Source organism: Barbus barbus (genome assembly GCF_936440315.1).
Source record: "Barbus barbus genome assembly, chromosome: 12".
Taxonomy (NCBI): domain Eukaryota; kingdom Metazoa; phylum Chordata; class Actinopteri; order Cypriniformes; family Cyprinidae; genus Barbus; species Barbus barbus.
In genome coordinates, this window is record NC_136740.1 from 26,470,271 (window position 1) to 26,482,370 (window position 12,100).

Consider the following 12,100-nt stretch of genomic DNA (forward strand, 5'->3'; position numbering starts at 1 on the left):
GGACATGATAGAATGAATTTGAATTTGTAGGATGAACAAAAATATATTTCACCCAGTTTTGAGGTAAATACTTTTTTAGATAACTAGTTTCAAAGTAATAAGTAGTAATAATTAGTAATAATTCATATATTTAAGTTGTTTTGTTTGTTTGTTTTTTACAATGGAAAGCGGGTGAAGGAACAAGGATGAAAAGTAATATTTATAGCAATATAATTGAAAGGCATAAAATATATTAAGTCATGGTAAAACGTTTTAACATGACCTTTATATAACAAAAAGAAACATAGGCCTATAAAATGTGTTAGTTTTAATACAAATCAGCCCTTGGAACATAATGCAGATGAAAAAAAACAACGTTTTGTATTTGATGCTCCATCAGAGCTGTTCAAATATTTTTTTAATTGAGTTGTTCGTTCTGCATGACTCATTGATTAGGGTTAATTTAATTCAACATCAGACAGAAGCGGAACCATACGTGAACGCGCGCTCGTTTCTGGCAGGAACGTTTTCAGCAGCGGACGAAAATAAACATGCATGGCGGGTGATTTTACTGCTCAATTCTACAATAAAACCTGAATTTCCATGAAAACCAACTCCGTGTAATATTTACGGATTATCTAATAAATGCACAATGAAAAGAAGTTATAAATAAAGAGGGATTTCATCGCATTTTTGTCTGTGAGTGAGCGAGGCGTGTTTAAATATTACATTTCGGTCTTAAATACATAATTAAATAAAATAAAAAAAACATATTTAGTGAACAATATCTACACTATGTAAAATATTTACATCAGTTTGGTCTACATGTCAATTTTTGCCGCGGAATTAGATGTGATATAAAATAAATGGGTTATATCAGATGTATGATTAATAATGTGGTGATTGTGTCTCAGATAATGGCAGGAAGGGGCAGAGGGCAGCTCACTTTCTCTGTGGAGATTGTTGGAATCGGTAAAGGAGAAAATCTGCCTCCATCCTCCATCCAGCCGACCCCTCTATTCCCTGTGAGTGTTTCAAGATAGAATAATACCTGACACTCATTATATTACATTGCATCAATGCACTTGGCAGACCAGGACTTTGGTGTTGCTGGCATCATGCGCTACTGTCTGATCTACAGCCAACGACTAGTGATGGGTCGTTCTTGAACGATTCGTTCATTTTGAACGAATCTTTAATGTGACTCGGGAAGAACGAGTCGTCTCGGGGAGTCGTCTCGTTATTATCTTTTTTTACCACATGGTGTTATGGAAAAGAACCATGTGACAGAAATTAAAAGCAATAATTTGAGACCAGAAAAGCATCACATAACTGTAAGAGTAAATAATAATTCTAATAATAATAATAATGACTATGCACCCGTTTGTAAGGAAGGTTGTAAATTAACTAATTTCTCTGTCCAAAACTGTCACGTCACGTGACAAAAGAACGAACGACTCAAACCCGAGACTCGATAGATGAACTAATCAATTCTCTTTCCGGCTCACGCTGCATTGGTTAAGCGTATGGGGCTGTCACGTGATGAACGAACGACTCAAACCCGAACACTTGTCAGATAAGAGGTGGTGCGCTAATCATAGACTAAAGACCCAGGTAAACAATTAAGTAATATTTTCTGTTTCTTAAAGCATAGTTTTGTATTGTTTGTAGTTTGATAAACGTTTGCATAAGTAGTAGATGTGTTTGGAAAGTAACACATAACATTTGAATTATATTTCGCTAAAATGAACGAAATGACTCGAAAAAAGATTCGTTCATTTTGCTGAACGAGACTCAAAGGTCCGAGTCGGTAAAATGATCCGAACTTCCCATCACTACCAACAACGTCCTCTTCTGTTAAACTGTCACATGAAGAACTTTAAACAGTATTATTTTAGAAAGAAGCACACGTTAATAAAAAATAATTTAATTTAATAAAAGAGCACAAGCAAAACTTATTTACATGGGGTGCTCCGATCAGGATTTTTGAGGCCGATCACAGAAAGCAGTATCTGCCGATCCGATTACCGATACCGATCTTTTTATCATGTAGAATTATTTATAGTGATACTCCAATCAGTATTTTTAGACATTTATTGACATTTTTGAAAATGAGGGGTGACTCTTGTGAGAGGATTTTTTCATTTGAGGGGTGGCATTTCTTAGACATTTTTCAAAAATATACATTTATCTCATCTAAATGTTTGATCATCTTGTTTTTACAATCGTGCAATTGTTGCAGAAAAGCTTCCACACAGCACAAGCCTGATTTCACACAGGAGTCCACCATCTGTTTACCACAAACACAACATTTATCCTTTATTTTGATTTCAGATCCAAATGTTCTTCATTGTGATTCTTTTTTCTTTTACAGTAATACAATCTTTATAGACGTGTTTAAATGCAATAAATATAAGAAACACATTATTCAATGCTTTTTACTTTTGCATTTAGGCTACTAATAGATTTATATATTAAGTTGCTCAAGCAAGTGGCAAAACATTTAAACTACTTTTCTTATGTTATCACAAACATTCAAAATTAACCTATGACTGGCAGAAACAGTCAGTTTTATTTTGCATTTAAATCTTTATTACAAGCAATCCTGCGATTTATAAAGAACTTTGCTTTCCATACCTCCATGAGTGCCATCTATTCTTGCCTCTATTATTCTATACCATCTATTATTATTATCTAAAAGTGCTCTTTTCCTTTAAACCTGGGGGGGGGGGGGGGGGGGGGGGGGGGAATTACCAGCCCGAGTCCGACCCGAGCCTGTCTTTTTTCCCCCTTCTCCCAAATCAGATTATACTGTTTCAGCTATTAAAATAGTTTTTTATGTAATGGCAAAGTGATTATATTTCATTTAGTTTTTTTAATAAGTTAATTTAGAAAAACATTTGGAGCATTTTTTGTTCGTTAAATAAGTTTTTTTCTTTCTTAAAGTAATGACCAAGCGGCCAGCGGCACACCGGCAGGCTGATCATAGCCATGTTTGATCAATTTAGCCATCTCAAATCATTGCCTAAAATAATAGATATACTAAAACAGTTCAAGCATATAACAATGTTTAAACATTAAACCTAGATAAATGTGCGCTATTTCCAGTAGTTTGTCCGTCTGCATAGTTCGTTTTTTCCAATGGATTTGCAATTTTTGCTCATAAAAGTAAGAGTAATACATCATTCGTAACTGTAAAGGGTCTACTTTTATTTGTGTGCACTCACAATATCAACAAAACTTTTTATAAAATATATAAAATAATTTTATAAAATAAAGAAAACAATGATGCGCTTTCTGCCATCTCGTCTTGAACAGGAGCGCTTCACAAAAATGAACCGAAAGTCAGCAAATACATGCCTCACAGACATGATAAATATATCTATAGAAAGCTTTAAATAACTACTTAACGAAATAAATCTAATCGAAAACAACAACTCTTTCATTATAATCCGTGAAGATGCACTTCTCTCTAAAGGTGCGTCTAATGAGGAGACGGCGAGTCAGGATCATCATCTTCATCTTTGCGACACAGACACAGAAAACACTAGTTTATTAGTAAATAATTCAAATATCTCCTTACTAATTCCCCCCCCGACACATTCATGGTAATTACTTTTGCTGGGCTTTGCAGCAAGCTTCAGCCTATTGCGTGCATTTGAAGGCAGGACTCTTCATCTGCGCTGACGGCACTCGCTGCTGCTGTTGGACACTAAACACCGTCGAGTCGCTCTTGACAGTCACGGCACGGTCTTGTGTTGTTTCCACCAGCGCGGCAATTTTTTTCATCACTAATTGATGGATGTCTAAAATATAAAAATAAGGAGAAGCCTAAAACAGGCCCGAGGCCCAGCCCCCGTCTGAACTATGACGTGAAAATTGGCCCGAAGCCCGGCCCTAAATGCGTAAAAAATTCAGGGCCCGGGCCGAAATGCAGGGCTCTAGCATTCCCCTCAGTAGAAATCACGTTTCCCCCTCGGGGCCTCCCCCATCGTCGGGCCTTTAGAATCGCCCCCCCCCCCCCTTAAGGCGCCCCTGCACACTGACTAGCTTGCATCTTTGGAATAAAGAGCTTTTAGAATGTTAAAAGCCTATGGGGAAAACAACCTAATGGCCTAATGGTTAGAGAGTCGGCCTCGTAATCCAAAGGTTGCGGGTTCGAGTCTCGGGCCGGCAGGGATTGTAGGTGGGGGGAGTGAATGTCCAGTGCTCTCTCCACCCTCAATACCACGACTGAGGTGCCTTTGAGCAAGGCACCGAACCCCCAACTGCTCCCCGGGCGCCGCAGCATAAATGGCTGCCCACTGCTCCGGGTGTGTGTTCACGGTGTGTGTGTGTTCACGGTGTGTGTGTGCACATTGGATGGGTTAAATGCAGAGCACGAATTCCGAGTATGGGTCACCATACTTGGCTGTATGTCTCCTTCACTTTTTCACATTTGAACAGAGTGGACAGTGAAACTGAGTGATAAGGAAGAGAAAAAAATTAAACCTGCTTTAAAACCCAGCAACACAAGTGTAGCTGTATACATTACAACAGCAACACTGCTTTAACAAAAAAGCAAAACAGAAAGACTTATTTGACATCAAAACAAAATTTTTAAAAATGCTGTCTAATCGCTCTTGCAGTACTTTGATGTCACACACAGAACGGTCTGTGCAGTGCTGCTTCAAGTCCAAAACCTATTGTGTTTTATTAGGAGACGCACAACAGTTCTTCTGTGGTTTTATAAGTAATATTTTCACGTACACAATTTAGCAAAAGCAGACAATATTGTGTCTAATATACACCACATTATTGACTTCTTATTATTGAATTGTTGTAAATAAAGATCACATTTGCAACTGGTCAGTGTTCAAAGAATGTAACCCTACAAGAACGATTACTGATAAACTGTTTGAAAAAAAGAAAGCCACGTTTTAGAGAAGAAAAAAATCACCCACTGACTTTCAAAGCTGCTACATAGTAATGACTTTCTACTTCAAGGACCTCGATAGAAATGTAGTGGAGTGAAAAGTACAAAATTTGTCTTTCAAATGTAGTGAAGTTAAAGTCATAAGTTTCCAGAAAAAAATAATACTCAAGTAAAATACAGATACTCAAAAAGTGTACTTACGTGCAATACTCAAGTAAATGTACTTACTTACTGTCCGCCTCTGGAGTTAACTGTCCCAGCAGGTGCTTGTTTGACCCCTGATACTCGACAGATGTGTATCAGCTGTCCCTCCTCACTTCTGTTTGATGTTTCAGCCTTTGGGTCAGAAGCCGGTGCCCCTGCAGGCGGGTGAGGAGGCCGAGTACATGCTGGCACTCAAACAGGAGTTCAGAGGAACCATGAAGACACTCCCCTTTTACATCCGTCCTGCTGCACCCAAGAAAGGTCAGATCGGCGTCAAAGATGAGCTCTGACATCTTTAAGACATCCTGCATTTCTTTGCTATCGCAGACTTTAGGAAGACAAAACGCAGTGTTTTTGAGACAGATATTTGTATTCCAAGTTTCAGACTGTGTAATTTATATATTTTTTTAAATGTATTACATTTTTTTTTTCAAAATTCACAGATCAAAGATTTAAAACCTACAGAATTTTTCCCTTTATCTAAATAGGTCTATACTAAAAAAAATCTGACAAAATTCATGGTAAATTTTCACAATAAGCATAAAGACCCCTTTCTAGAGCAGTGTGTGATTAGCAATTTGAAGTTATTTTGTCCTGTTGACAGATGTGGAGCGTTACTCTGACAAATACCAGAAAATTGAAACCTCTGACAACAGTGTGGAATGGAAGCCAGGTGAGGGATTTATCTCAAGCGATTCACTTCAAGTATTATTTATATGCTATTACTTATTATAGCTTTACTTGAGCTTTTTTATAGTTATTAATAATAAGCTTTAATATAGTTTTCAATTATATTTTTAAATTAGCTTTTATATTTAACAGTTTTCATTTTAATTTGTTTATTTTTTAGTAATTTTCCATTTATGTGCTTTTGTCATTTTTGTATAATGTTGATTTCCACAAAAATTAATTTCGATAAGTCCTTCCTTTTATTTACCAAATAAGGGAAACATCTGGGTTACAGTAAGATACTTACAATGAAGGTAAATCCATAACACAATGTTTTAATAATATAGCCACACGATGTAAACAATATGCTTGTATATAAATGTATAGTGTATAGTTATATGCAATTTTATAACTTTGTTTTTATGACAACAAAGCCTAAACACTAAAACTGTAAAAATCATGAGAACAACTTCACAGCTCATATAATACACATTATTTATTAAACTTTAAGTATTAAAAGAAACCAATATTAAAACCAAAATAAATAGTATTTCTACATTTATTTTTAACAATTTATTCTGTTATTAAATTTATCATTTCAGTTATTAATTTTAGTGCCTAATCTTATTTCAGCTGGTCAACATTTTCTAAATTTCATTTAGTTTTTTATCTAATATTTATATATTTTTTTCATCTTAATTTCAGTTAACAAAAGTGTTTTTAATAGCTTTAGTTATCAATATCGACACTGTTTCGCTTGCATCTCTGCACACTTGTGTGATCCTCTACATCCATTTGTGTGTTTTAGATTGGAGGCGTTTTCCGAAGGAGCTGCGCATGAGAGAGAAGAGACCCCTGAGAGACAGTGAGTGTGTCTGATGCCGTTAACTGGCTCTTACGCTCTAATACTGGACACCGTGTTCTGCTGCAGTCCAGCAGAGATGGCCAGTCCAGGAAGCATGCGTTTGTAAATGTGCTCTTTTAAAGCCCAGATAAGGAAGCAGGTGAGGCTGATGTGCTCATGAATGAGTGTGTAAAGACGAGCCGAACCGGCAGGTCTGCGCTTCGCTCTCTGACTCATCGGCGTCTCAGGGGAAATCAGAGAGACGGCACTCAGCCGCGCTGCACACACATCTCCAAAATGAAAGGATGGAGCGAAAGAGGAGATGAGAGCGGGATGAAGGTTTAGGCTTGAAGTGCGTCTGTCACCAAGAGCGGAGAGACAAGATTATTTTTAGTCCTTCTGTGTCTTTTGTCAGAGGAGCTGTGATCAACGAGTTGATGTTATTATGGGAGGATGTTGCTGATGTCATTTCCAGTCACAAACACGGTTTTGCTTATATGGTTGCAGAAAGCCCAGCTGTTCCCAAACAACCCAAACAGCCACGAGTGGACAAAGAAGAGATCATACGCAAACTGGAGGTTCACAAATACCTGTTTAGGGTGCCATTAATGTGTAAAGCATTTAAAAATAAAGAAAGTTTTAATCTACCTTATTACACATTCACAGATATAATGTGCATATGAACAGAATGTGTATGTTTTTATTCAGACTCTGGAGCAGAAAGAGGAAGACGGGAGTTCTGATGAAGAGGAGGGAGAGAAAAAGAAGCCAGAAGAGGAAGAGGCTGAGGGAGAGGAACACTATGATGAGGAGGAATTGGAGGATGTAAGTTATTCCAAGTCAGCATGTTTGATCAAGATCAACAGGGAAAGTAAAGAAATGGAAAAAAGGACCTGCAGTTTATAATTTTAATCAAATGTATACCTTGAATGCATTGAAAGTCAGTTGGATAAAAGCATTGGTCAAATGCATAGATGTCCAGTTGATTTTAACTTAAAGGAATATTCTAGGTTTAATACCATAAAGCCTTAAATGGCAGCAGTATATACTCTTATACTAGGATTTATGTTAACTATTTATTATAATTAGTTAACACTGGTTAATGCAGTAACTAACATTAACTAGCAGTAAGTACGAAATTATTACATGTTCATTAATCTTTGTTATTGTTAGTTAATAAAAATATAACTTCACGGTTAGGTCATGTTAGCTCAAGTCCATTAAATGTTATTAACCGATATAAGTTTTGATTTTCATAATAATTTAATTATTGTTGACATTAACACCAATAAAGGTTAATATAGGCTTTAGAAGTATTTTTCATTGATAGCTCATGTATACTAATATACTTACCTAATGTTAACTAAATAAATTTATTGTAAAGTGTTGTAAATTATTAATATTTTGAATTTTTATTTTTTCATTTAGTAATTTTATGTGCTATTGTCTTTTATATATGTGACCCTGGACCACAAAACCAGTCTTAAGTGTCCATTTTCTAACTAAATAAGCTTTCCAGTGATGTTTGGTTTGTTAGTATCTGACAATATTTGGCCGAGATACAACTATTTGAAAATCTGGAATCTGAGGGTGCAAAAATATCAAAATATTGAGGAAAATCTCCTTTAAAGTTGTTCAAATGAAGTTCTTAGTAATGCATATTACTAATCAAAAATTAAGTTTTGATATATTTACAGCAGGAAATTTATAAAATATCTTCATGGAACATGATCTTTACTTAATATCCTAATGATTTTTGGCATAAAAGAAAAATCTATAATTTTGACCCATACAATGTATTTTTGGCTATTGCTACAAATATACCCCAGCGACTTAAGACTGGTTTTGTGCTCCAGGGTCACATATGTATGTATGTATACGTACATAAAGTTTTAGCACTTCAGTTAAAACTTATTTTATTCCAGTTAGTTGCTAAGGCCACAATTCATTATATTTTATTTCAATTCATGAGTTTTAATTTAAAATAATAGATTGGCAGTATCTGTGGTAAATGTTCTGCAAAATAATTATTTCAACTTGTCCCTCCTTTTATTTACCAAGAAAGGAGTAAAATCTGGGTTACAGCGAGACTCTTACAATGAAAGTGAATTCATTCATATTTAAATACTCAATAGTTTAATAGTATACGCAAAAAATAATCTATGTGCTGTTATAAATTTATAAGATTCAAATTTATGCTTTTAAAACCTCTAAAAAAAATCTCCCATTTACTTCCTCGGGATAACCTTGATTTTGCCCTTTTAGAATACAAAGGATGAATTGAAATTTTGTGGTAATCAATATTATACCACAAATGCTATTGATTGAGGTGAACCTGTATTAAACCAACATTCAATTTAAGTTTTAGCCAATTAATCCTATGTATGTGTGTAACAGGAAACCGATTACATCATGTCCTACTTTGACAATGGGGAGGAGTTTGGAGGAGACAGTGATGAGAATATGGATGAAGCTATTTACTGAAGCAGGTGACGGCGGCTCCATAGCACCCTCCTCCAGCCAGTGAGTGTCTCTGGAACTGGTCTGCCCCTCAGGACCGTTCTAGCTTGGATCATTATGTTTGGCAGCTTATGTTGAAATCTGTATGCAGTGGATTTCCTCTCATCCGATCGGTTGGCAGGGCGGCTGATTGCTGACAAAGAGCGTTTGAATCCGAGGGTTACGGCTGGAGGACACAGAGAAGACACTGAGGCACAAACTTCTCTCTTAATGCAGCTATACGTTCTTAGAGCTTTGTAAATAATTGAAATTATATTTTAGAATCTTATTTTCAAACATGTTTTAGAATGTTTTAGACAGATGTATTTGTCTAAATAGCTTTTATACATCTTAGATTTGTGAAAGAAAGACCAGTAAATGTAGATTGTTTATTTTGGATGATAATCACATAATATTTTGTAAAGTCTCAAGTCACGTGGTTGTAAATATTCACGGTATTGCCATTTTATGCAATGAAGTCACACTTTGTCAAGACTTTATCTCATAGATAGATAGATGAGCAGTTCTGTCATGTGGCCTGTAGGAGGTGTGATACTACATTAAAGTACTTATGGCACAATCATTTCTATTTTACTGTGTGTAAATGTGTTTGTAATCAATATTCACACACATACCCAATAACCACACATCATTTTGAATGGAAACATTATTAACTGTATACATTTTTGCCTGCATTAACAAAAATTGAGCGCTTGACAATAACATGATATTTGCATCTTGAAATAATGAAATAAAATTATAAATTAAATTTGATTAATTATTTCTTGAAATAACTATACACACTTTTCTGCATAAATAACAGGATAATCTGATATATATATATATATATATATATATATATATACACACACACACACACACTTATAATATATATTTACTTCATATATACTTAATATAGACTTACTTCAACAAGTCCCTGAAGTAAGTCCTGAACACAATGCCCTTTACCTACAAAGCATGTGAACTGAGCACCTGAATCCCTGATTAACCTCATCATGAACCTGTATCTGAGTTGCTTTTGTAAAACTGACTAACATAAAATGTGTTTGTGTGTGTGTGTGTGTGTGTGTGTGTGTGTTTTAGGCAATTAAAGTAAATGTCCTTTGTTAAGTTGCATCACAGGTCTCACTCTTATTACCTTTGATTTACCGTGTATGACTCTTTCATTCACGTCTCTGGAATCTCATTTGACCAGATACACCTGAGAAGAATCCGAATGTTCTTTTGAGCAAATGATCAACAGGGGAGAAAGAATTGCTCTTGACATGACTCTTCATCTTGAGAACACTCCACTGGTTGGGCAAATTTGCTGAAGATGAATTTAGTAGTTGACTCATGCTTTACAGAGGACAGGCAGAAGAATCCTTCCAGGAATAAGTCTGGGCTTATTCAAGGAAACGGATAGCACTTCATCTCCAGTGGAAGATTACAGCAGCCGGAGATGACTGACATAAGAGCAGTCAGATGAAGGCGCTGCAGTGATATATTCACACTCAATGCCAAAAATCAGAGAGGAGAAATCTAGAATGATCAAAAATCCTGATTTTAGTCTAGCTACTGTTGAGCTCAGGGTTAATGACAAATGTCAATAATAACGTACAGCATGTTTATGTTAAAGAAATAGTGCCATTTTTGGCAGACAATTTAGGGGCAAAGGGCAAAATTCAGTGGCCAAACAATACAAATTGTCCAATGGCTGGTTCTAAATCTGTTTCCCTAGTCATTAATATATCTACAGCCTTACAGTGTACCAATAGTTTAATATATTAAATATTAATATGTATCAAATTAAATTATTTCTTAAATATAATTGCACCACACCACATTTACAGTCTGTGCTTTTATAACAAAGAACTACTGAGTACAAACTGGCCAAAAATCCGACATCCGACGTGTTGTGTTTTTATAATTTCAATTCAAAGTTTTAATTAAAAAATTAAGTGCATTAAAAATGTAACTGGTAATTGGGGACATGCAAATAGGCTGATATTCAGAAATCAAAAATGTTTAAAACCTGTTTTTATTTTAAAAATATATTTTGCATTACACAGTTACAATACATCTATCAAATAATGTGTCTATTTTACGGGGCGAACGAGACGTGCAGATCCATTTGCAAGCTTTTATTCAGTGACGTGGTCACAAAACAAGCAAGGTTCAGGCAATGGCAAACAGGTACAACACAGGCAAGACAAAGAGTAATCCTAGGGCAAGCGTGGGTCTACGATCGGCAAACAATATCCAACAGGGCAAGGCAGAGAGATAATCCAGGTACACGAGCAATAGTCCAAGCGAGGTGCAAACAGAGTCCGAAAGAGTCCAGGAAACACGGGCAAGAATCAAAACACTAGAAAACAGGCAAGGCAAGACTATGACAACTAAGTGGGCTCCGTAGAGTAGCTATCACTAGGAGAGTGATATACGCTATACAATTCTCAGCGATCTGACTGAGGAAGTCCATGGCTTAAGGAGTGTGATGGGAATCAGCTGTGTGATAAGTGCAATCAGCTGTGTTTGTGTTGTCAGTGCAATGGATGATGGGAATTGTAGTCCGGGGGTGATGTGCAATAGTTAGTGTAGTGCAAGAGTCAATGTGGTGAGCGAGTGACCTCTGGTTGTGAGTGAACGGAAGTTCATAGACCGGATTCGTGACAGTCTAACTTCAGCATGCTTGCAAAGAATTGCCAAGCTAATTGCACAAACCATTTACTTTGTTTCTCCTTGCATATCACAGACTAAAAACAGGCAAATTACTAAAAATCATACATAGTATGAATTTTTGCTTATGTTTTGTGACACAGTGAAACAATACGTTTTTGAAACAATTCAACACAATTGTCAACAATATCCATGTAACTTTCCAATTCCTCTGTTTGTTGATTGTATTTAACACCATTCAAGCTTCTGTGGCTATTTTCATGGCAAGAAATATTATGGCTGAATTACATCATGTTTTTACAATTTATTTT

General features: G+C 35.9%; 1 protein-coding gene across 12 annotated transcripts; it reads left to right on the top strand.

Moving 5' to 3' along the window:
• The first annotated feature begins 488 nt into the window (after positions 1-488).
• Positions 489-9,698, top strand: LOC306877713 (DNA-directed RNA polymerase III subunit RPC7-like). Of its 12 annotated transcripts, none has more exons than XM_079429639.1 (9): positions 489-678; positions 894-1,004; positions 5,230-5,359; positions 5,703-5,771; positions 6,576-6,632; positions 7,119-7,189; positions 7,320-7,436; positions 9,009-9,134; positions 9,223-9,698. In XM_079429639.1, the coding sequence occupies exons 2-8, from the start codon at positions 897-899 to the stop codon at positions 9,093-9,095; spliced, it is 639 nt and encodes a 212-aa protein (XP_079285765.1). In that variant the 5' UTR covers positions 489-678; positions 894-896; the 3' UTR covers positions 9,096-9,134; positions 9,223-9,698. The 12 variants fall into 12 exon arrangements, with proteins under 12 accessions (XP_079285765.1, XP_079285768.1, XP_079285769.1 ...); XM_079429642.1 differs by having other exon boundaries at positions 490-678; positions 9,253-9,692; XM_079429643.1 differs by having other exon boundaries at positions 490-678; positions 9,009-9,100; positions 9,223-9,692.
• Positions 9,699-12,100: the final 2,402 nt, after the last annotated feature.